The 25,987-nt window shown below is 45.3% G+C and overlaps 1 protein-coding gene across 7 annotated transcripts in view; it reads left to right on the top strand.

The window, feature by feature from the left end:
* Nucleotides 1–11,058: 11,058 nt before the first annotated feature.
* Nucleotides 11,059–25,987, top strand: part of DHX30 (DExH-box helicase 30) — a 30,582-nt gene continuing 15,653 nt past the window's right edge. For 2 of the 7 annotated variants that reach the window (XM_049716277.1, XM_033413328.2), the window contains exons 1-6: nucleotides 11,059–11,194; nucleotides 13,044–13,138; nucleotides 13,815–13,921; nucleotides 14,988–15,042; nucleotides 19,864–19,959; nucleotides 21,074–21,102. In XM_049716277.1, coding sequence (XP_049572234.1) covers nucleotides 13,897–13,921; nucleotides 14,988–15,042; nucleotides 19,864–19,959; nucleotides 21,074–21,102 — 205 coding nt within the window. In that variant the 5' untranslated portion in view covers nucleotides 11,059–11,194; nucleotides 13,044–13,138; nucleotides 13,815–13,896. Of the gene's footprint in view, nucleotides 11,195–12,956; nucleotides 13,139–13,814; nucleotides 13,922–14,987; nucleotides 15,043–19,863; nucleotides 19,960–21,073; nucleotides 21,103–21,470; nucleotides 25,201–25,987 lie in introns of those variants that run through there. The other 5 variants (XM_049716274.1, XM_004283882.3, XM_049716275.1 and 2 more) reach the window with 5 other exon arrangements.

The raw sequence follows: 25,987 nt of genomic DNA, 5'->3' as shown, positions 1-25,987 counted from the left end.
TTGTGGCAATTGGGCTTAGTTGTTCCGCAGCATGTGGGATCTTCCCGGACCAGGGCTCAAACCCGTGTCCCCTGCATTGGCAGGCGGATTCTTAACCACTGCACCGCCAGGGAAGCCCTGCACTCTTCTTTATACTTTTCTGTTAGCGAAATTATTTCAACAATTTAAAAAACATACTTAGATATAGTTCACACTACAGTCGAAGCCTTATGACAATTTTTTTTATATAACAGTAGGGATAAAGATCAAACCAGGTTTAATAATTTGTTAATATGTGCTGACCAGAGTTATGGCTCCAAGGTCATTTCCAGTCATTCTCTAATAAAAGTAGAGAGGACAGTGGCATTGAAACATACACTATAATACATTCAGAAGGATAGTGGTGACATTACTTCTGGATCCCTGGTGAGTCTTATTGGGTTGGCCAAAACGTGACTTAGGTTTCTAAGTAAAAATAAAAGACACATTTTTTCATTTTCACCAAGAACTTTATTGAATAACGTATTCACCTTTTTGTTCCACTACCTTCTGCCATTTTCCAGGCAACTTCATAATTCCATCTTCCCCAAACTTTTTATCTTTTTAAGCAAAGAACCGTTCCAGGTGTCTTTTACAGTCTTCCAGGGAATTGAAATTTTTTCCATTAAGAGAATTTTATAAAGACTGAAGTAAATGGAAATCCAAAGGTACAAGGTCTGGTGAATATGGCGGATGAATCAGAACTTCCCAGCCAAGCTGTAACAGTTTTTGCCTGATCATCATAGAAACATGCAGTCTTCCATTATCCTGATGGAAGATTATGCGTTTTCTGTTGACTAATTCTAGATACTTTTTGTCAAGTGCTGCTTTCAGTTGGTCTAATTGGAGCAGTACTTGTTGGAATTAATCATTTGGTTTTCCAGAAGGAGCTCATAATAGAGGACTGCCTTCCAATCCCACCATATACACAACATCATCTTCTTTGGACGAAGACCGGCTTTTGGTGTGGTTGGGGGTGGTTCATTTCACTTGCCCCACAATCTCTTCCATTCCACATTACTGTACAGTATCCACTTTTCATTGCCCTTCACAATTTGTTTTAAAAATGGAATGTTTTCGTTACACTTAAGTAGAGTATCACATGCGGAAATATGGTCAAGAAGGTTTTCTTTGCTTAACTTATGCGGAACCCAAACATCAAAGCAATTCACATAACCAGGCTGGTGCAAATGATTTTCAATGCTTGATTTGGATATTTTGAATATGTCGGCTAGCTCCTGTGTGTATAACGTTGATTGTTCTCAATTAATGTCCCGATTTGATTGTTATCAACTTCAACTGGTCTACCTGACCGTGGAGCATCATGCAGTGAGAAATCTCCAGCACAAAACTTCACAAACTAGTTTTGACACGTTTGATCAGTCATAGCACCTTCTCCATACACTGTATAAATCTTTTTGTGTTCCAGTTGCACTTTTACCTTTCTTGAAATAATAAAGCATAATATGCCAAAAATGTTGCTTTTTTCTTCCATCTTCAATATTAAAATGGCTACACAAAAATTCACCAATTTTGATAAGTTTTCTTCTAAATGCATGCTGATATGATAGTTGTCACAATACAGTCTAACAAAACTGTTTCAAATGAAGTTAAAGACAACTAAGCGCCACTAGAGCCATCTTATGGAAAACATCAAATGAACTTTTTGGCCAACCAAATAGCTGGAAGAAACTGGGGAAGACTCATTGCTCAGTAGGCCTCCTGGAACCTGAAGGAACCAGAGTTTTGACAAGACAGTCTAAAGACCAGGGACCTGGAGAAGTTTCCTTCACCTGAGGAACTTTAGGACGCAGTCTGGATTAAAGTAGAATTCAGTAAATATCAGTTTTAAAAAAATTTACTGGAGGGTGATGTACTTACAGAAATGCATATAAATTATAAGTGTAGAGCTTGCCAGATTATGCCAAAGAGGACCCCCTGTGTAACCACCACCCAGCTTATGAACTGGAGACAGCCAGAAGCTCCTCTCCACACCTTCTCCAATCATTACTGCTTCCCAGAGATTCTCTGACTTACTGCACCAGAGATTCATTTTACCAGTTCTAATAATACTTTCAACTGCTCAGGGGTTTCAGCATTAAATTTTACTTTTAAAATTCAATTTTCTTTTGTTTTTCTGCATACGAATATGTACCTTCACACCCAAGGTAGAAATTCTGAACATTCACTATGTCTTTTAAAGCTTTAACAATGGCATAGTTCAGTTCTGCAAAAGCCATTTAACAAGGATGAATTTCACAGCTCAACTTTAAAAGTTCTTTCCCTTGGCAGTCACTCTGGAAAGAAAAGATTCCATTAGCCAATTCATGCTCATTCCATAAAGTTATTAGACATCTACAATGGGCCATAGTAATATACTAAGGTCTTAGTAGCATAAGGAAATTATTCTGTTCCCACGTCACATCAGCTAAATGAAGTTAAAATGAGCCATTGCCTACTTAAACACAAGTTAAACATAATTACTGGTTTCAAACTCAGCCTAAGTAACCAAGTATTATTTGCAGTCAGTGACTCTTGACTAACAGCCACTACCACTAATTAACTTAGGTAAGATGAAAATGGCAAAATTGGACAACTGGTCACAGCAGAAGGGTGTTCCCACATATGAATCCCTCCTGGTTCTCTGCTTCTCCTAGGAAGGGTTAAGACAAAGCCCCATTTTTTGGCGGTACGCGGGCCTCTCACTGCTGTGGCCTCTCCCGCCGCAGAGCACAGGCTCCGGACGCGCAGGCTCAGCGGCCATGGCTCACGGTCCCAGCCGCTCCGCGGCATGTGGGATCCTCCCGGACCGGGGCACGAACCCGCGTCCCCTGCATCGGCAGGCGGACTCTCAACCAGTGCGCCACCAGGGAAGCCCGCCCATAAACTTTTGAGCAAATATAAAGGCAAAAGTCAGAAAAAGAATCCTATCTGGTAGTACACCACCAAGAGAGTGAACAAACCATATGATTTTTCAAGGTTAACTGTTAGCCAGAAAGATTCATAACAGTCTTCAACAACAGTAAAGACAATATCTTGTATAAATCTATTTGTCCTAAGATCCAATGAAGGCTCTCTAGCTACGTATATCCTGCTCGAAGCCTCATTCTGTAGCTATAGCAGCCATACTTAAAGAACATCTAACCAATGCCCAGCAATGAAGTACGATCTGTAAAAAAAATCTGGCTCCCTAGATCTACCAGGCAGTTAGATACATCCTTGGCAACTATTTTGAGCAGCTGAAATTCTAAGGACCATACTTTTTTTTTTTTTTTTTTTAATTTGGTAATGAGTCTTAGATGAATGATAAGTCAGGTCTAAAAGAAACGCATTCCTGCTTCGTGAGAATCTGACCGAAGTACTATAGAGAGTCCTGGGGGAAAGAAATACAGTAGTGAACGCTGCTGACCTCTAGTGCTGAATAGAAGAATTACATGTCCCACTCAAAAGACCCAAAGGACAGAGGTCTGGCACCAAAAAACCTCTGACTAGCTGGTCACTGATTTCCCCGGTGTGAAGGCAAAAAGGAGCGAAGTTTAAATCTTTTACATTCATTGTGATCATTGCTATGTTTTGATGTAGTGTTATCATCTCATATATATGTATTTTTTCTGTTTACCATGCTTTTTCTTTGCTTCTCTTAATATCCTGCCTTCTGTTCAATTATTAGTTTTATTTCCCTTTGAGTGGCTTGGAGAACTATATTTCTATTTCTTTAGTAGTTATATTTACATTCCTTTTATACTCTAAATAAAAATTTCTAACAAAATCCTAAGTTATTCACCTTATCTTCCTCCTAAATAAGACCTTAGTCCTCCTTCTGAATCAGGGGTGGGCATGATTGCCCTAAGCGTTGGTTCATTTGCTCATGATGTGCTTATTCAATAACTGCATTTTTATTTTCTAGGATTTCTAACTGGTTCTTTAAATATCTACCATTACCATTTCATTTCTGACCATTTTTATTTCACAATTTCTTATTCTTCTAGAAAAGGTATCCTTCCTTTATGTCTTTGAGTGTTCTAAACATATTTGTTTTAGGGTTTTTTTAAACTTTATTTTTTGGCCACACCACGAGGCATGTGGGTTCTTAGTTCCCCGATCAGTGATCGAACCCGCACCCCCTGCATTGGAAGTGCAGAGTCATAGCCACTGGACTGCCAGGGAAGTCTCTAAACATATTTATTTTAAAGTTATTATCAGTTCGCTCCACTATTTTCATTTCAATTACAGTGAATTCATCTCTTGATGCTGATTTTGTTGGTTATCTTTCTTTTGGCTAGGTTTTCTTGTATGTTTTGGAAGCTTAACTTCTAAGCTTTTCATGAATGGAAAAAGTTTCCCCATACATGTTATCTTTCCTTCCCTCATGGTTTTGTGGTACCCTCTACCCAATTCTCCAGGAACGCCAACCAGAAACAAGTCTTACATTAGTAATTTGAGACTCTGTTCGCACCATGAAATTTGGGAGACAGGAGTTCCAGGCACTAAGTGAAAGGGTAGCTGGACTTAGGTCTGGATTCAATGTTGTGTCTGCTTCCTAAGTATTCAACTTCATATAAACTGTGTCTTCATGCACAGATGGGATGTAGTTTTGTCAATCTCTATTGAGTTTAGGGAGCCCTACCTAAATTCCTAATTGCAAGCAGCAATCCAGGCCCCAGTTAGCCACATTCCACGGTTTTACCCACCCCTTCAATCTGTTACCTTTTAAGTTAAAAACTCCAGACTGCCTCTGTTTCTGGATCCATAGCTCAGCAAGATTACAGCTCCTTGTTCCTGGTCAACAAAAGAGTTTATCTTATTTTTGAATATGGATATGTAATTTCAATCTTTTCTTGTTAATTCTACCATGTGTTTTGAGCAAAGGGAGTGGTATCAAAGTGTGTACTATCTTGACCAGAAATCGGTTTCATTCACTTTTCTAAAAAAGCCTGTATGTTGGTCCTGTGGTACTACCATGGTTAACAGTGATGGCTAAAAAGCAGCCTGGGAGCTACACATTCTCTTTCCAGTTTTACCAATAAATATTTTATAAGGTTGGGGATAACTGACTTGTACAATTTGGCCAATGACATTAACTAGAGCTTCTGTCAGAAGTAATTGATTTTATAACTGTGTTTACTGCATACCTAAACACATGATACTTCATTACCCAAATTCCCCTATCTTTGCACTTTGAGGTCCAAAAAATTAACCCATGGGAAGTCAACAGATAAATAAACTATATTCATGTTTTTATGTTGCAATGATACCAAACTTAAAATATTGGTGCAAAGGACAGGGATAAGATTCAAATTTACCCAAAAGAATTTATCTATAGTTAAGAATTATAAAAATTATATTAAGGATTTACCAGCTTTTTTAAAGTATGTTATTTGTTTTGTGACTGTGCTGAATAAAAGGAATCTTATAGAAATGCACCCCGGAATTTTTACAGATGAAATGGTATAATCTGATTAAAAGAATCTGGGGTGGTGGACATTGGCTGATGGGGATTTATAGATGAGGCAGTTTTGGCTTTGAGTTGATAATTGTTAAAACTAGGTGGGAAAGATGGGGACTATGGGTGTTCATTGTATTGACAGGAACTATGCAGGTGCAGGTCTGGAATTTTAACCTATGCAAGCTAAACTGGTAGCTACCCTATTACTATTCCATTGATGATGGCAGAAGACACAAGCCCCCAGTCAGACACAAAGGATGTTAATCACAGCAAAAGCAGTTGCCAGACATTCATATTGGTTTGCAACAGTTCTCCTGCCCCAAACTTCCTGGGTGCGACACAAAGGGCTGACCACCTTTGTATGCTCACATAATGGATTTCATTACCACAGAGGAACACTGAGCTTGGTAGATTCAGTTTTTTTAGTAAGTGGAAGCTAAGTCTGTCCTTTGTCATGGGGGAGATAATACTTCTTCCCTCAGGGTTGCTTGCTGAAAACACAATCCTGAGAAATAGCCCAGGTAAAGAGCAGTCAGGGCCTTGCACTCTTGATTTACCCAACAAGAACTTGCAGGGGTGCTCAGGGTCCATGGCAGATTGCCTCACCTAACACACACTATCTCTTTACTTGTGTATGTTTGAAATTATTCATAATAGAAAATAAATTTTAAAAAGAAATGTACATCTGAGTTGAATATATTTGAAAAGGTATGCACAGCTGCCAGCATAGGTGTGTTAACAGCTACCATTATAACCATATTTCTTTCTCAGAAGCCCTACATATTCCAAATACTTCATTTCTACTTTTTATTATCATGAAAGGAATGCATACTTTTGGCTCCCCAAAAGTAAACCACATAGAAGAGTATTAACTGAAAACTGAGAGACTCTGACCTAGCTGTACAGTTAAGAATTCTGATATATCCCTTCAGAAATGTCCTGTGCTTACATAAGCATACGTATAAACATGTTTTTTTTTTTTAAAAATGTCACTTGGTGGAATCTAAAGAAATGGTACAAATCAACTTATTTGCAAAACGGAAACAGAGTCACAGATGTAGAGAGCAGACTTACGGTTGCCAAGGGGGAAAGTGGCGGGGACGGATGAATTGGTATATTGACATATACAAACTACTATATAATATAAAATAGATAACTAATAAGAACCTACTGTATAGCACAGGGAACTCAACACTCTGTAATGACCTATAATGGGAAAAGAATCTAAAAAAGAGTAGACATGTGTATGTGTATAGCTGATTCACTGTGCTGCACAGCAGAAACTGACACAGCATTGTAAATCAACTATACTCCAATAAAAATTGATAAAAAGATAAAAATTAAAAATGCACTTGAGGACTTCCCTGGTGGCGCAGTGTTAAGAGTCCACCTGCTGGGCTTCCCTGGTGGCGCAGTGGTTGAGAGTCCGCCTGCCGATGCAGGGGACACGGGTTCGTGCCCCGGTCCGGGAAGATCCCACATGCCGCGGAGCTGCTGGGCCCATGAGCCATGGCCACTGAGCCTGCGCGTCCAGAGCCTGTGCTCCACAACTGGAGAGGCCACAACAGTGAGAGACCCACGTACCACAAAAAAAAAAAAAAAAAAGAATCCACCTGCCAATGCAGGAGACACGGGTTCGAGCCCTGGTCTGGGAAGACCCCACATGCCGCGAAGCAACTAAGTCCATGCGCCACAACTACTGAGCCTACGCTCTAGAGCCTGCGCACCTAGAGCCCATGCTCCGCTACAAGAGAAGCCACTGCGATGAGAAGCCCGAGCACTGCATTGAAGAGCAGCCCTCACTCACCACAACTAGAGAAAGCCCAAGCACAGCAACAAAGACCCAACGCAGCCAAAAAAAAAAAAAAAAAAAGTACTTGGAATCATAAACGTACTGGTTATAGCAGTTGCTTTTTTTACTCGACATTTCCTGTATATTTTCCATGTCTGTACACTAGATCTAACTCATCCTTTTAAACTGCTGCTTCCTCCTTCATTTAATTAATGCTATTATGGACTGAATTATATCCATATGTTGAAATTTATATGTTGAATACCTAACCTTCAATGTGACTGTGTTTGGAGATGGGGCCTTTAGGGAGGTAACTGAGGTTAAATGAGGTCCTCTGATTGGGGCCCTAATATGATAGGTGTCCTTATATGAGGAAGCAACACCGGAGACCTCTCTCTCTCCAAGCAACCACAGAAGAAAAGCCATGTGAGGACACTGTCTACAGGTTGTGAGTAGAGGTCTCACCAGAAACCAACTCTGATGGCACATTGATCTTGGACCCATAGCCTCCAGAACTATGAGAAAACAAATTTCTGTTGTTTAAGTCACCCAGTCTTTGGTACTTTGCTCTGACAGCCCAAGCAGACTAATACAGATTTTTTTTTTTTTTTTTTTTTTTGGCCGTGCCACACAGCATGTGGGATCTTAGTTCCCCAACCAGGGACTGAACCTGCGCCCCCTGCATTGGAAGTGTGGAGTCTTAACCACTGGACTGCCAGGGAAGTCCCAGATATATTCTATTTCATTCAATTAGTCTCCTAATAAGAGATGTGTAGGGTTTTTTTTAACATTAAGTATAAGGCACCAATGATTTTCTCACACATTCATGATGATGGTTAGATACACTCTTAGAACTGAAATGGGTCAAAGGGAATGCACATCTTAAATCTGATACTGCCAAACCACCCTTTAAAAAAGTACTACCAATTTCTGTCCCCCCAATAGGAGTGCTTGTTTCCCTAAACTGGAACCAGCCTCCCAGGTGAAAGTGCTCACTCATTCAACAACACTTATTCAGTACTTATTTCTGAATAGGACCAGGCACTGTGCAATGTGCTTAGGATACAGTGGTGAACAAAGGAGTAAGTTCTTTCTCTCAAGGATCTGTATTCTAGGGAGAAACAGTTGGTAAGAATACACACATAAATCCACAAGGCGGTCTGGGAAGCTGTCTCGGAGATAACATCTGAGCAGAGACCCAGATGGAGACAGAAAACAAATCTTACCAATACTTGAAGAAAGAATGCTAAGAGTGTTTCATGGTTTTAATTGTCTTTTAAAAATAAGCAAATTTGGGGGACTTCCCCGGCGGTTCGGTGGTTAAGACTCCGCGCTTCCAGTGCAGGAGCGTGTTCTATCCCTGTTCGGGGAACTATGATCCCACACGCCACGCAGAGTGGCCAAAAAAAAAAAAAAAAAACCGCAAAGTTGGGAGTTCCCTGATGGGCTAGTGGTTAGGATTTGGCGCTTTCACTGCCATGGCCCGGGTTCAGTCCACGGTCAGGAAACTGAGATCCTGTAAGCCTGAGAGGTGCGGCCAAAAAGAAAAAAAAGCGAAGTTGCAATTCTATTCCTCTGTATACACCAAAAGAATTGAAAACAAACAGGTATTCAAATACTTGTACACCAATGTTCACAGCAGCACTATTCTCAATAGGGCTACCACACACAGAAGAATAAACTAATAGAAGCTCAAAGTAGAGCCTTGAAGAATGAGTAGGAAACATCAGAAGAAGTGGAGAAGTTTCTAGACAGAGATGTTAGCAAAGAATGAAATCTAGGGACTGGACAGGGATGAGAAAAATAAGGCAGTAATGACTAGGAAGTAAGAGATAAAATATATGGGAGGGAAGGGAAAAGATAGACACTAACTGGCACTCACTTTGATATAAAATGGATCATTCTATCAGCCTCACCAGATACAGCCATTCATTAAGAGTCCAAGGTTCAAGAATAGGAAAAGACCTTCAGGGACAAAACTAAAAACATAAAATGTGCAAGAAGGAAAAAGTTTAGAATGTTCTACTTGTGCCTCTTGCAGTGCTGCCTCTAGCTTTTGATTTAAGACTTATTTGTATGCTTTTCTCATCCTCTCTTGCAGATTAGAATTTCCTTTGGAGCGGAGACCACGTCTTTATCACTTAACATTCACAACAGCACTTCAAACACAATCTGAATGAAGCTGAATCTATTATCTCCAACTTAATCATATTAACAGACCATAATCCCTCCAGTCATTCCGGTACAAAGTCAGGTCTCCACACACCTGTGGCCAGGGACCAGCCTGGAGCTCTACAATCACCCTCTCCTTATCTTTCTTGTCTTTTTCACCGCTGAGCACAGTTCAACCCCTCATTACACTCATCTAATTAGTATCCTAGCTAATATTTTCCCAGCCAACTCTACCCTCACACTTCCAGAATAACGTCCCTAAAATACAGTATTTTACTCTCCTTAGAACCATAAAAATGTTACAAAAAATAATTGATTAAAAATAGTCAAAATCCTAGCGTAGCATCCCTGACTCTGCTTTTTCTGCTCTATCTCCTCTAAAGAACATTCACATACCCAGCCCTCTCTTCACACTGAACTATTGAATAGTTTTAGGATTTGCCCTTTGTTCCACCTGGATGCCCTTGCTCACATGGTTCTCTCTGCCCCTGGAATACTTTATACTTCCTCCCCAGCATTTATAACTTTCTTTTTGCTTTATGCAGGTTTTCATCTTCTCTACTAGGCCTTAAGACCCTTGGGGGCAGGGTCTTTGCATCCTCCACACCTGCTTATCAACTGCTATATATCAATATCCGTGCAAGGATCATCCCCACACGTCATAGCACCACGCCCTGCTCAAAATAGAGAATAATTTAAATGAATGATGGTCCATGCTCCCCTCCCTCACCCTTCTGTCCAACGCAGAGAGAAAGTAAATAACAAATACTTGTTGAATTTAATTGTTTGGACAAAAATGAAGGGATATGGCCACATCTTAAAAGCATATTCTAGGTCTTTCCAGCTGTAAAATCCTGACCCAGCTTCCGAGGTATCCCCCACCGAGATCTCTCCTTTAGAAATTGGATTCCACTGAACGCACACAGGAGCCTCACCTGGAGGACTGCTGCATATAACGTGGATAAGGCCCTTTCTCACTTCTGAGACGTGAGGGCGGAGGGGGAGGGAGCGGGACCTTCAGACCCGCCCAACAGCACTCCGAGCTGCAAGTGCCACCTTGCCCTTTCCCTAGCGTTGTACCGTTTACAACGCGCCATCACGTAGATTTCATCCTCGTAACAATCTCGTGAGGCAGAAATTCTCATCTCCCTAAAGAAACAAAATCAGAGATGGAGAAGAGAAGAGGCGTGGCAACGAGCCGCGGCGAGGAAGGCGGGTGGAAGCCCGGAGCGCGAGCTGGATTTCGTTCCTGGCTCAGCCCTGATCCGGCCTGCTCACTCGCAGCGGGAGGAGCGGGTCAGGCGCGCAGAGGACCCGAACGCCCTGCCGCTCTCACACTCCAGATGCTAACTCTCTGCGAGAGCCCAGACGCTCAGACTCGCTCCCTCAGCACCCCCCAGGGCCCCCAGCGCGCCCGCCCCCTTCGTGACGCTGCCGGAAGTCCCGCCTCGCCCGCCGCAGCCGTCCCCCATTGGGCCCCGCGCCGGGGTCTCACCGCCGGTTGGCTGCTCGGCGGCGTGAGCTCTTGGCTGCCACTGCGGACCCCAGGCGAGGGACCACATAGAGAGCCGCAAAGACGCGGGGTCCACCGCGGGAGGTGTCGCTGGGGCCGCAGGGCGGGAGCGCCGCCGGCCGGCGGGACTTCCGCCACGGGACCCGGAAGGGGCCGCGCCGCCGCTGGTGGGAGTTGTAGTCCGGCCGTGGTTGGGGGGGGCCCGCGGCTCATGCGCGGTGCACAGAGGCTTGTTTCACATCTGTAACAACAGGTGAATTGGGCTTTTGATTCTCCCTTTTCGTGCCCCATTGAGGAGCTTCCCGCGGCCGTGGGTGGTCAGCGCGAGGAGGGGTCCGGGTCCGACCGCCGGCTTGGCGGAGAGTGGGGCGGAGAAGCGGGCGGGCCGGAGGAGCAGGCCGGGCATCCGAGGCCTGCCCGGGAAGCCGGCCGGGCCGAGCCGTGAGCAACCAGGCCTCGGCCTGCTGTTGCCATGGAGCCGGGGCGGGGGCGGGGGCCCGACCGGTCCGCCAGGGCGGGCCTCGTAGCCACGGGCACCGCGGGGGCCGCGGGAGAGGCCGCTTCATTGGCGCAACGACGCCTCCGCCTCAGGGGATGCTCTGTTTCCCGAGGCAGGGCCTGGAGGAAGCCCCCGGAGTGCCCTGGGACCTTTGTCTGCCCCCGTGCCGCCTGGACTGTTCGTCCACAAAGAGGCCTGATGCATTCTGGCCCCCCTGGTTTGCCCCCTTTTGCACCGACCTTGTCACTGGGGGAGGCCAAGGGGTGAGGTGTTCTTTGTTTGCTGGTGGTGACTTGCCCCGTTTCGCAGGGGAAGACCTAATGCATGTTGGGTCCTTTGTTTGCAGTGAACTGGAGTCCCAGGGGTCCTCAGAGCCCCTGAGCCAGGAGTATGGCGTTAGCATGCTGTCTAATTAGTCCTCGTGTAGCAACACTGGTCACCGTAATTGTGATTTTGCAAGGCAGAGGTTGTCCACTTTGCAGCCCCCATCCACAGGGGCTTGTCATACGCTGTAGCAAGTGGACTGCAGATGGCCACTTGCAGATTCTCAACCTGTTTTTGGTTGCAACTTACTGGCCAGAGCGAAATGAGACTTTGATGATTTCCCTTGCAGTTTCTTTAAAGGCGGTAATCCCGCCGTCATTGTGGGTCTTGACTACATTTTATAATTTACACTTAAATCTTGGAGTCTTGGAGTTTCCAAGAGGGAGAATTTTTTTTCCTGATGTAGTATTTGGGATTTATATAGTGGTCTTTATTTATGTAGCTGTTTTAGGTGCAGGAAGTACATCCTTTGCTGCATTTTCTTCCTATGTAGGTTGTCCCTTTACCCAAAAGATACTTACTCTCAAAGTGTTTTAATTTATGGAATCGTGGTCCAGAGTTTATCAAAGTTCTTTCCTCTTTCAACCTTTGAAGATGTCAGTATAAAATATTCTTTCAAAGAATGAATAGGCAACAGCATGATATCATGGAAATAAGTGGTATGGTATAAGCATGGAAAACTTTGGAGCTCAGTACCTTAACTGCAGGTTTGCATTCTGCCCTGAGGCAGTTATAGCATCTTGGGCAAGTTGTGTAAACTTCTCTGGGAAAAGCTGCCTCAATTTCCTTCTCTGGGAAGGATATTTCCTACCTCACTGGGTAGTTGCATAGGTTAAGTGAGATAAAGTCTGTGGAAGTACTTTGTAAACTACAAAAATAGTACTTAGCATTCAATTTTGTTATTTTCCCAGTCTGGAAGAGCTTCTTTATCTACCTTAGATCGATTCATCTTATAGTCAGATGGGAGTAGAACTCAAAACTGAAGTAAGTTTTGCTCTGGGCTTGGAGAAAATGCTTTTGGGACTACACATCCCTCTTTACCATGACATATCTTTCTTGGTATCTTACAGGTGTGGATGTAGGGCAGCTCACAATTCGATGGGTATAGAGTGGGTCATGGCAGGTCCTGAAGTGAGGCCAAAGTGTACTGTGTGTGTTTCATGCCACTAACATAACTTGTCCTTGTTGTCAGAGTTAGTAGATGAATTTCAGTGGTCCGGAGCAACTTTCTTTCCCTGCGGGGGCCATCACTTTAGTGACCCAGCATTGTACTTCCCAGGAGGAGGCCCAGCCTCGTGATGAGGAATAGCAAAGAGAGAATTCAGCTCCAGTTCAAAAGCCCACAAAATCTGAGACTGTCACTGCTCTTGTAAGGTAAGTTGATCTAGCCATGCACACAAAGTAGTGGTGGGTCTCATGCCCAGCCACACTGTAAAGCAAAAGGCATGTATTGAATCCATTTGTGACTGTCTTGGAAGAAGGGCATCATTTTAAGTTATACCCTCTCTCTGTCCTTGAATCATCTCATAGTGATTCTGTCTGGAGTTAGGTTTCATTATGCAAGCAATCTGGACATAATATTATTTAACTTATCTCTAGTTTATTTTAGAGAAACTCTAAACCATAAAGGTTTCTAACATAATACTGTATAACCAGGAAGGCGGTTTTCTTTTAGATCTCTATGAAATTTTCTAGAGCTCTGTAAAATATCTCTAAAAGATCCTATGTTGAATCTCATAGTATATTTTTTAAGACTGATACATGAAAAGATAGTGTTATATGAGCTTTGGTTGGCGTGGAAAGGATCAGGGGCTTTTTAAAAAAGCAAAACCAAGAGTCTGTTTACGAGCAAATGAACTTAAAATTTCTTAGCAAGAAAGTATTGTTTCTTAAATAATAATCGCTTAGATGTTTTAGATTTTATAATATTCAGAGTTTCTTTAAAATTAGAATCTCAAGTTACACTCCTTTTCTTTTAATTTGGATAGAAGGAGTCTACAGAATGTAACTTATTAAAGTAAATTGTATTATTGTTGATATTGTATTGAAGTTTTCTCTCTGAGCTACCATATCCTATCGGCTGAAATTTCCGGCATCCCTGGGGGAGAGGAGGCCATCAGGGCAGACCTGCTATGGACCTGAAAGATTCGTCCCCAGGTCAGCCCTCCACCCCCACCTCCCCATGATTTGAGAAGGAGAGGGAATAGCAGTCAGGAACAGGAGTGTAGGCCCCGTTAGATTCCTAGTAATGTTGGACATCATCATGATTTGCTAAAATGTTGTGTAGATGTTTTTAAACTAATGCCACATAGGATTACTGCACCAACCCAAGAGTACTACAGTATTAGAAACATCTGTAGGGACTTCCCTGGTGGTCCAGTGGTTAAGACTCCGTGCTTCCACAGCAGCGAGCATGGGTTCAATCCTTGGTCGGGTAACTAAGATCATGCATGCTGCATGGGCAGCCAAAACAAAACAAAACAAACAAACGAACAAAAAAAATCTGTAGGTGTGAGTTGGAGTGTTTTTTAAAACAAAATTGTTAAAGCAGAGGTGTTACTTATTTGTGTGTGTGTGTGTGTGTGTGTGCGTGTGTGTTTAAGTCTCGAGGTATATTCCTCAGTTAAATGTACTAATGAGCAAAATGCAGCAAAATTTTTGGCCAACAGTTGAACCTTAACTTAATATTTGTTATTTCATAGAGACTCCGCCATGAAAAGCTTTTTATTTTGAATCACTCTACAGTTACTCTTTGATACTGTCAGTCAAGTCCCATTCCTAGGGGCTTGACTAGGTTTTATGAAAGCCCAGTACACCAGTTTGTCCATAAGGCAATCATCAGTCCCATTTCCTGACGCCACATGAAAAAAGGGGTCCATGTAGGATTTCATTTCTTCCTACACGTCCCAGGATAACTGCAAGTATTGTGATGAGGTGGAAATATATGTCTCTCACGATGAAATGCATCCCTTTCTGTTTAGCAGGGATCAGGGAGTTTAGACAGAGAAAAGAAGAAAGCTCTCAATTAGAAACAAAGACATGTAATTACTTTGTAGTGGAGATGACCCTTCCATCCTTAAGACTGGGAGCAGTTGGGGCTCATTAGTGAAGAGCTTCATTTTTCTTGTCTTCTGGACAGTGCTGTCTGTGTTATTGAAATCTTCTCTGTGGGTTCCTGGACCATGAGTATTAACCATTGCCTCTCGGCCCTCCTTCTTCTTAGGATTCCAGCTTTCCCTCCTGGCCAGAAATGTTCAGCCTGGACTCATTCAGAAAAGGTAAGAATGTAATTGTGCTTGTGGCCTCAGGCCCTTCCTCCCTGTGACAGGCAGCTATGAAGGCTGTGAAAGTCCCTCACCAGTGTGTAGTCCTTGGACCCCCCTCTTTGGGTGACTTTCCAAAGTCCTTTCTCAGCCTTCCTCTTGCATGGTGTTTATAATCCTTGCCACCCCTTGTCTAGGCCTTTGTGTACATTTGCCACCCCTCTCCCTGAATACCCTCTCCTGCATATTCGCTGCTTATTGAAATCCTACTATTTTTCTGGGCCAGTGTTTTACACCATTTCCTCCATGAGCCATTCTTTTTTTTTTTTTTTTTTTTGCGGTACGCGGGCCTCTCACTGTTGTGGCCTCTCCCATTGCGGAGCACAGGCTCCGGACGCGCAGGCTCAGCGGCCATGGCTCACGGGCCCAGCCGCTTCGCGGCATGTGGGATCTTCCCGGACCGGGGCACGAACCCGTGTCCCCTGCATTGGCAGGCGGACTCTCAACCACGGCACCACCAGGGAAGCCCCATGAGCCATTCTTGATTCTGTCAACCAAAGACAATTTCTCTTCTCTCTGATTTCCTCAGCACCACATCTGTACTTTCTCGTGCTTAGTCTATCTGAATTACTCATTGCATCTCTAGATTAGAAGCTCCCCGCAGCCGGGGCCTGTTGTGCTCTTTTATTATCCATGGTACCTGGCATAGCATTTTGCACATGATAGACCTCAATAAAAGGTGGTGGAAATGGATTGAGTCATTGTTTTATATTAGTGGTTAGAGAAATTGTGGCAAGTCTTGAAATCAGTACCCTCCAGCAGCTGAGGTGAGAGGATTGCATAAGCAGTAGCAGAATTGAGACATGGCAGGGCAAGAGGGTAGCATTCAAGGGCTGCTTACAGGAAGAGAGATAGGTGGTGAAGACTTGAAGGGGCCAGATCCCAAGGGCGTTGTATATCTTAGATAGGAGCAGGACTTTTCTTCTTTAAGGGAATAAAGAGTAAAAGGCCTGTGTCACCTGTATTGAAGCTGACTGTGAGCCTCCTAAGCTGGGCACATTTTACAAATAAATGAGAACCATAACAGGCCATCCATAACTGCTGATGAAAAAGACCCTCCCAGTTGTGTCTCCTCTCCAACTTATGTTCGTAGAGGCCTGGAAAACCTTGGCCAGATGGTGCCCTATGTAACCCACTGAATGGGGCCAGAAGGAGGCTGGATGTTCCAGGTCTCAGAGCAGCCTCTTCCTGTCTCCTTGTTTGTCTTCAGCCACTCGATCTGTTTACATATTGCATGAAAAAATTAATCTGTCATCCTCGTTGTGTTGGTTAACTGTGTCTGGAAAGGGAAACATTGAACTTGAGTTTAGTGTGGATAGCACATTTTTTTTTTGAGCTGAAAATTAAGTACATTTAATTGCTTTGTGTTTATCTTCTCATCAGTGGGCTTTGTTGTCCCCAGTTGTAAAAGGATGAAGACAGGTTCTCTCCTGGCGGGAGCATCTGAATTAACAGTACTGATTTCATAAAGAGATGGAGAGCCCAATAAAATCACAGTCCTCCTCCTCCCTGTGACAGGGAAATGGTATCAGATGAGAGAATTTTGGGGGCAAAATTCCTTTCTAGCATTTGTGATTTTGCTTTCTAGGCTGGAAATTGATTTCAAGACGTTTTCCTTCAGGGTTAACACTGTCAGCACTCAGCTTAGTGGGAGGCAGCAGGACCTCCCTGAGCCAAAGATGCAGACCCAGATGCCTGGTTCACATCTCACTTCTGCCTCTCGCTGGCCAAGGAGGCTTGTGTGGTGACCGAGCCTCGCTGTGCCTCCTTCCTTACTATTTAAGTGGGCATAGGGTTGTTCCAAGGATCAGATGAGTTACTCTGTGTAAAGAGTTTAGAACAGGGCCTGACTCCTGGTAAATTCACAAATCCATGGTATTAAGTAGCTTCAGGACATAATAATCGGACAGAGTCTGATTTGGGACCTTGCTTTCCACACAGGTAAATGTTTTGGGTTTCTACCAAGAACCGTTTTATGCTTGAAGGTCTCTGGGAAAACCATTAATCAGAAAGAGTTGCTGATTTGAATATTTTCCTTCAGGCAAACCTGTCTTTTCATGGCTGTAAGGCTGAATGCCTTCTCCTGTCTTATGAATGCTGGTCTCTTTTGTGGTTTGCATCATGACCTTGGCAATTGGTCATGGGTGGCCTTGTGACACTTTATTGTTGTATAGGACTTCTTTATCTCTTATGGAGTTTTTATGTATTTCTTTGTTCCTCATGGTGAAATTATGAGCTCCCTAGGGCATTGTGCATCTTGAGAGAAAATTTAACATGGTATAAAGCTTGATTCGGACTGGCTAGGGTTCAAATCTGTTCCCCACTAACGCTAACAAGGTGTTAACTTACCTGTTTCCCAGCCCCTATCTTCAGGGGTATAGTGAAGTTTAGAGATGATATAGGAAAAGCACTTGGCTGTAGTCTGTCCCCAGCCCTTAGCCATGGGTTAGCAGGCCTTTAATAAATGATAGTAGGTTGATCTATTTGGGGTACAGCCCTGTAGCCCATGTTTTTCTGGAGAGTGACAGCCTGGCCTCAACATGCAGTGTGCTGTGTGGCTGCAAAATTGAGCACCTGCTGTGTACAAGCCACTAGGGTGGAGATAGTTGTGTTTCAGAGATGCTTTCTGGCACTCAGGGCTTTACGATCTTAATGGAATGGGCCATTTGATGATTCTGAAGGTAATGGCCCTAGCAATTCCCTGCAGCATTGTGGACGGTGATCCACTGGGTCTTGGGGCTACCATCTTTCCTATTATGTAGTTAAACAGAGTTGCCAACGCCTCCCAACTAGAACACTTGTGTGCCTGGTAAGTAACCTGTTATTGCCTTCGCCAGCATCTTAACACAGGTTTCTTGTCTCTCAGCTGTAATGCCATCAGAATCAGGCCACAAAGAGCGAGCTGAGTCTTTTACAGTCAGCACAAAACTTTGAAAAATACTGTTTCAACCACAAGAATGTGCAATTTTCCTCCAGCTCCAGTGGTCAGAAGCGGGCTCAGTGATGTTGTTGTGGAATTGTAACAACCTTCCCCCAGTTACTGAAAATGCTTAATGAGATAAAATAATCATCAAATCATTTATTCTCTTTTTTTTCAAGCCAGCATCCTTGGATATGAATGAAGACCTTCCTCAAACAGGAAAGGAGAAGTTGAGTTGGTCATTTACAACCTTAGCTTCAAGGCAGAGCTAGAATTAGTTCCAAGATAACCTTGATCTTAGGCACTTTGTTCCAGAAGTAACAACATTTCTTCTGTAACAGTATATACGTTTTCTGCAAAATCACACACCTGCAATGTTTTAAGAGGGCTTATGGGAAAAATAGAGTTGAGGCTGTACACCTGCAACTTTATGACCAGAAGATGACAAAAAAGTCATTGGTACCTGGCAAGGAGGTTTGGACCACCAAAGCAGGCAGCTCAGTGGGATGCTACAAATGTACATTGAGCCTTCTAATTAGAATGGAGCTGGCAGCTGCTGAGACAGCGCAGGTGGAGGTGGAGCTCTGAGCCAGTGGGGCAGCCATTAACGGGTGTGTGCCGCTGGGAATGTGGAGGAAGGGACCTGAGTGCAAGTACCTGCCTTCCCCTAACATTTTATTATGAAAAAATTTCAGAAATACTGAAATGTTGAAGAAGTTGTATAGTGACCACCCATGTATCTACCACCTCGATTCCCTACAGGCACTTGATTTTAATTTTTAAAAAATACAGCTGAAGGGGCTTTTTCTTTTCCTGCTGAACATTTTCATTCCGCTCCTGCTTTTTAGTTCCCTTGCCTTAGAAAAATCAGATTTGAACCAAGGGTTCTTATCTTTACTGATATCGTTCCCCCGTTTACCAATTGTACATGAGCTAATTTGCATTATAGAAAGGGGCATCATTTTAGCACTACAGGCTGTTGCTCAAGTGTGTAGAGTGTGTATGACTGTCTCTCCCTGCTTCTCTCCTGCCCCATTTATTATACCAAAACGTGTGGGGCAGAGAGAGCAGAGAGCTCTTGCATCTTTTCCCCCAGACCAGTGATTATCTGATGTTTTCACCATTTCGGTGCTTTTAAAGATCTTAAACCTTTCTTAGCCATACACTTCCACCTTCCCATGGAACATTCAGTGAGTGTCTTAATTTTAGTTCATGTATATCAAAATTTTGGAACTCCTTAAAAATATACTTTATGTACCCATGATGGGTAGTATTTAGTCTCCAAATGAATGGAAATATTTGGAATAGTAAATCATTAACTTTTAGAAAGAAGGAGAAGGCTGGTAAGGGTGGATCTGATACTGGCTCTTGGGGAGGACACCAGCAGTTAATTAGTTCCTCTTTCACCAGTTCTTAGAGGGAGAGAATAACTTGAGATCTGGTGGCTTATATGGGGGACCCATAGCAGATACAGGGGTAGCTTACATAAGTGGAGGACAGATAAGTGGAAGAACCCCAGTGATGTGCATGGTACTATGAGACTGTAGAGAAGCACATGGGATGGGCGTTACACTCATGGAGGGTGGCTAAAAAAACAGGGAGAGTTTGAGGGCTTTTTTGAGAGCCAAGAAGGGATCTGTACGAGGCTGTCACGTATCATGTCTGTATAAGACAATGCCTTCTTTCTGTGTGGCATTGGTGGCACTGTTTCTCAGAACCTGTGGCTGGCTCCAGATACGGTCCAGCAGCTCTGCTGCCCAGAGCTCCTCACGGGTGCTCTGGGGTGAGTCAATCCAGGGGTCTGTAACTGTGAGGGGTGAGAACATGTCACCCTGATGCCCTTTCTCTTTCCCCAGATCGGGCCCAGCACAGGCAGCGTCAGTGCAAACTTCCCCCACCCCGTCTTCCACCCATGTGTGTCAACCCTGCCCCTGGAGGGACCATTTCTCGAGGTAAGGGAGGAGCCATGCCTCCAGCACCAGGTTGGTCCAGGGACTGTGGGGAGGCGGGTGGCAGCAGGACCCCGGGTGCCAGGGCTATAGGCCTCTGGAAAGTGGGTGAGGAGTAGTGGGGTTAGCAGAGCTCTCGGAGCCCTCAGGGAGACATCATTTGGAAAGGTCTGGGTTATTTCATGATGCTGGCCGCTTGGCTTAGACCCTGCAGTCTCATCGGGCCTCCTGGTGTGACCAGGAATAAAGCCTAGGCTCAGTCTGGGTGTCTGGCACCAGTGTGGAGAATCAGAGGGCTTGGACCTTCTAGGCAGTCTCTGGCTCAGGTGCCTCAGAAAGTTCAGGGCACTTGCAGCAGGGCCAGAACAGAGAGCCTGACTCGGCCTAGTGTCCTCCATCTTGGAGGCTTTGGGGATGCCCGACAAATCACTTCCCTATCTCCCCCAGCACCTCAAAGCACTTTACTGACATTAGAATCTGTCTCTCAGTCCATTTGGCAAGGTAGGCTGTCCTTTTGATTGGGGAGAATGTCAGAGCTCCCTGACAGGTGACAGCTGACCTCAGATCCCACTGGTACCCAGGGATGGGGCCAGTAATAGGACCCAGGGAAGCATCTCTGCCCGTGAGTGTCTCTTCTCTTCCCTCAGACTTAGATCTTTTCCAGGTCTGCTAAGACCAGTGCTCCTGATGGCCTCTTGTCCTGACAGCTGCTCTTCCCAACTCCATGGGCCACCTGTTCACACGCCTCCCTCAGTTTTTTAGTGGAAGAACACTATTATAGTTCATAGAGTCTTTGCCTTATTTGGAGACAGCATGTCCACTTCAGGCTCTGTCTGTAAAGTGCTTTGAAGGTCAAGAGCTCAGGAAGGGTGTGGGGAACACACAGCACCTCAGTTTCTGCAGCACACACTGCTGCCGTGTTCCCATGTGGTTTCTACATGCACTGCCCTCCTGCCGCAGTGGCCCTGACTGTAGACAGCAGTATAGAAATAAGTACTTCTGGCCCCTGTGACCATTTGACTTAGGTATTAAAGAAATGCCACCCCCTACCGTTGCCAAAACAAGAGTTGATTGCCCTTTTTTCTTTCTTTCTTAAAATGCCCTGTAACTCGAAAAGGCTGAACGTTAACATTTCCAACATGGCAGGTGAGTGGCTCTGAGAGTGTCAGATGTGCTTTGGCTAAGCTTAAAGACGGTTAGTTGGGATTAACCAGGCAGCATGGCTAGGCAGTGCCTCCTTGAGCACATGCAGAGGAGAAGGCCGCTGCTCTTGAGAGGGGCAGCGGCTCCCTGTGAGGCAGCCCAACAGACCTGCACTGTCTTCCCCAGGGGAAGACAGACACCCCCCTCCCCCTGCCCCCCAGCCTGATTGTCTCCTCACAGCTCCACCTCCAGAAGGTATCTGGGTGTATGCATCTTTGCCTTCTCTTTCTTTTTTAAGCTATAAAGCCTTCTTGCCTCTGTTCCTTTATCACAGAAGCAACAATCTCTTAGTCCACGTGACTCTTGGACCTTTCTGCCATGCTTTCTGATTCCCTGCAGGCTTTGCTGGTACCTCTGTCCGGAAGAAGGAGGTGCAGGGCAGAAACAATCTCTCTGGTGTTCAAATAGGAAAACAATGCTCAGAAAATAGTGGCCACTTAAATAGGTTTCAGTGCCCATCAGAGTCAGATTTGGAATTGGAAAAAAATATCACCTCCTTTCCTAATCTACCCTTCCCTCTACGGCCAACCTCTTACCAAGGCCACATTCCAAAGTAAAGGGTGAATAAATTAAGAAACTTGCCCCCAACCGTCCCCTGCGAATCTTCCCCACCCGTGCAGATCTGAGATGTAGAGCAACTAGAAAGCAACATGGGTAACATGCCTTCTGGCAGGATTCTGGGGACCACAGGACTGGTCCTATCCATTCCCTGATATAGACGTGTCACCTCTTGGTGTGGTGGTTTACCTCAAGGGACCTTGGGGCTATACATACATGGATGGGAGAGACGTGAGAATGTGTCGGGTGGTCAGGGTGGCCACCCAGCCCCTGTAGGTCCCCTTACCTTTCTTTTTCTTCTTTCTTTTTTTTTGTTCCCCTTACCTTTCTTGTTGCCAGCCAGGTGGACCATTTCTTGCCATTTTGACCATCCATAAAATATCTAACTGTGATTAAGTTGACAGAATTTTGGCTGAGATGTCTGGTTTTTTCAGCTGTCAGTGGTCCCTCTCACTTTCCCTCCACAAGTTCTCTGGTCTGCCCAAAGTCCATACTGTCTTGGGCTTCCTCCTGTTGCTTTTTCCTGGGGCCTCCAAAGTTTAGAATCCTACAACATCCTCCTGTGTATTCAGCAGATCCTTTAACCTTAATTCCATGCTTCTAGATGTCATTGTTTAGCACTTTGAGTACCAGACATTGTGCTTGATCCAGAAGTGATGGCGAGATCTCTGAGCCAGTAAACCCTTCCTTTTTTCAGAACTTCCCTCCTTTTTCACAGGCAGAGGAGTCAACTTTCTCTCCCCAAAGAATGGAGAGTGGAAGAGAAAGCTTAATGTTGGTGGAAAGGAACCAGGGGCATGCCTGAGCCTCTTTAACTTTCTTCAAGGTCCTCTAAAGCAGGAGTCAGCAAACTTTCTTTAAGGATCAGAGAGTACACATTCCAGCCTTTGCAGGCCATATGGTTTCCCTTGCAGCTCCTTAACTCTGCCATTATAGCATGAAAGCAGTAATAGATAATACAGAAACAAGTGAGTATGGCTATGTTCCAATAAAACTTTGTTTTTAAAAACAGGCAGTGGGTGGGTTTGGTCTTCAGGCTACATTTTGGCCACCCCTGCTCTAGACCAATGGGGAGATCACAGAACCAGAATGGTTCCAAGAGCTGGTCTAAGAGTTGCCCTCATTTTACAAAAGGCAATGAGGTCTGCAGAGGTGAAATATATGCTCAAGGTGACACCAGCTGTTAGAACCCAGATGAAGTAAATGAAATAGGAAAAGAGCGTTCAGAGAACCAACTAGTTGGTTGGCATCACCTGACCTTTTTTTTTTTTTTTACATAAAATCTCAAATATCTGTTTGAAATATGTTTTCTAAAATAGAGAAAATAGTATAGTAAATCCCTATGTACCTATCACCTGGCTTGAACAATGAACAGCTCATGGACAATCTTACTTTGTGTGTATCTTTCCCCTTTGGCCTCTTTGGAAGCAAATCCATGAAATCATAACATTTCAACCTTAGCCTAAGTGGCTGTCAGAGCAGAGTGCTATTCTGAGGGCTTCCTGAAACACCAAGATAGACCCAGGCCCTGCTTTGCAGATGAGGTTTAGGCTATTGCCTCCTTCAGCTTTCAGACACCATAATTTTCAAAATTTGGCCTCAGCTACTGCTGCCACTCCCAGGCTTGCTAAGCTTCTGGATTCTTTTGAGGGAATTTGGGCTGCTAACAATCCTTGAAAAGTACTCCTGAAGCTGGGTGGATGCCTTAGGTTTTGGCAAATTAAAGTGCCACTTGGCCAAATTCAAAGCCTTTGTAAATCATGTTCTGCCCCAAGGGTCTTGCCATCCCTATATGGATGATCTGGGTAGGGGTGTTTGACATGGATGGTGATGTCCCTTTGTGACGTCAGACCATTGCTGCCAGGGCCACCTTCCCTTTTTTGCCCTTTCCTGGTTAAAAACCCACTGAGGAGGGAATGGAGGAGCAGGAGTTGAAGCTGCCCCATTTTGCTCTGGCTCTGCTTCTAAGGGACCTGTCCCCTGTTGTCTCAGATCTCAGAGGGCAGAGGCATCTCTATCAGAGCACTCTGCAAAGCCCCCTTCCAAACATTCCCATTTTATATTAACCACAGTCATACCAAATGAGTAGAGCAGGTTTGTCCTAATTTCCCTCAGTGATAAAATGGCCCAAGGTTCACAGCTGACACGTGGTAGACTTGGGGCTAAGCCCAAGTGTTAGGACTCAAATCCCATGTTCTTGCCATAGGCCAGCAGTTCTGAATGTGATCCCAGACCAGCAACCTCAGTATTATCTGGAAACTTGTTAAACATGCAGATCTTGGGCCCTATTCCAGACCTAATGACTAAGAAACTCTGGGAGGGTGGCTCCCAGTAATGTTTTAACTAGCTCTTCAGGAGATCATCGGAATCACATCTAGAATTATAACACAAACAACAAACAGCCCCCCACTGCCAGCTGCACCCCAAGTGCACTGCCAACCTCTGACCAAGGCCTCCTTCCAAGGGATCGAGAACTTGAGGCCCTTGCTGTCATCGCCGCTGCCCCAACATGCAGATCCAGTCTGATTCCCACCTGACCCCAAACCCTGCTCCTCAGTGCCAGAAGAGGAAGAGGAATGAGCCTGGCCAGAGCCCAGGTGTAGTAGTTTGGAAGCAGAATCCCATCTGGCTTTCAAACGAGCACAGAACAGCAGCTTCAGACTTTCACTGCTGGAACAGCTCAATTCTTGGGCATAGTGTCCAAGTTGGGTACTTTACATCTTTGACTCCAGCTCTGGAGAGTAAACCTGGTTTGCTTATGTTCAAGAGGTCTTCCCTGTCCTGGCTCCAGATTCTTCACCAGGTTTACTTTGTAAGCCATTAAATGAGGTGGCTGTGCCCCAGCTTAGCAATGATCTTACGCTCTGCTGGCCGGGAGTGCAGGCCAATTTGCAAAGGCATGTGGGAGGTATTTACCTGCAATGGGTGGGACCTAGAGGGAACTTCAAGTTCATTTCCTTGGATGGACATTAAGCTGAGGCCTGTACTAGTTCCCAAGAAGCCCCACTCTCTCTTCCTGCCTCAGCTTCAGATGACGAGTCTGTGGGTTGGATTTACTGGGGGAGTGGTTTCGGCAGGGTTCCAGCCTTGGTCTGGTCGGCCCACCGGTTGACTGGAGCGTGCAGCGCTGGAGGCCCTGGGCTGCGTGGGGCGGGAGCCATGTCGCCTCGGTCCCGGGTCCGCCCATCCGGCAGGGGGCGCGCGGCGCCCGGGCCGCTCGCTCCTGCCCTTCTACCCTGTCCCTGCCGAGCTCCGGAGTCGCGGGGGCGGGCGGGAGCGAGATGGCGGCCGCCAGGAGACTCATGGCGCTGGCCGCCGGCGTCTCTCCGCGCCTGCGGCCGCTGGCTCCCTACACCCCCGGGCGACAGGGATGCCCGCGCGGCCTCTCGACAGGCTGCATCCGCCCCGACCGCACGAAGGCGGCCGCTGAGGCGGGGGCGGCCCCCGACGGGCCTGAACAAGGCGACGGAAGCATGGTGAACGGTGAGGGCAGGGGCAGCCAGGCTGCGACGCCCTTGAGTTCGGGGGATGACAGAGCTAGGGGCGCGGGCTGGGGTCGGGACCTCTCTTGTATGGCTGAGACCACCATTCAGTGGCGGGCCGGAGCCCTGCTGTTGTAAAGCTCACACGGTTCAGGCCCAAATGGTCCCCAAGCGCGGAGGTTCTGGGACTGGAGCGCTTGCACCTGGCAACAATAGGTGATAGGTGTGTACCACAAGGGAGTTGGGGGAAAACAGGTAAACGTCCAGTTCCTGCCAGGTCCGTGGTCAAGGGTTAGAGCATCAAGGTTAAGCACATCCTCGCTGTTGTGAGAAAGGCAAAGAGCTCAAAATACATCTGAGACTTCAGAATCTCGAATAGAGACAGAATGATTGCTCTAGTGGACCCCAGCGCGGCGCCTCCTGAATGGTGCAGGAAATGAAACTGGTAAGAGCATCCATGCCCATCAAGGATGGACAGAGAGAGCCAGCCTCTGCCCTATAGAGCTGGAGGGGGTACCAGGGCACATCTGCTGTTATATGTGTGTCTAGTGGGCTACTTAAAAGTTGGGTCCTCCTGTGGGATGGAACCCCTTTGAGTCTACTTACATATTGTTTCTCGACTACTCGACTCTCAGTTGCTTTACAAGTTAACATTTAGAGGGAGACAGGGCCAGGCAGAATCCTCCCTCTTGGCCAGATGACACAGGAGTCTGCTCCAAGGAAATAGCCTCAACCCAGGCAGCAGAGTTACAGCAGAACTCCTGGAGGAGCTTTTTCAAAATACAGAC

This window comes from Orcinus orca, chromosome 10 (assembly GCF_937001465.1).
Source record: "Orcinus orca chromosome 10, mOrcOrc1.1, whole genome shotgun sequence".
NCBI lineage: Eukaryota > Metazoa > Chordata > Mammalia > Artiodactyla > Delphinidae > Orcinus > Orcinus orca.
Note: the sequence above shows the minus strand (reverse complement) of the source record. Positions and strands in the feature narration are given on the sequence as shown.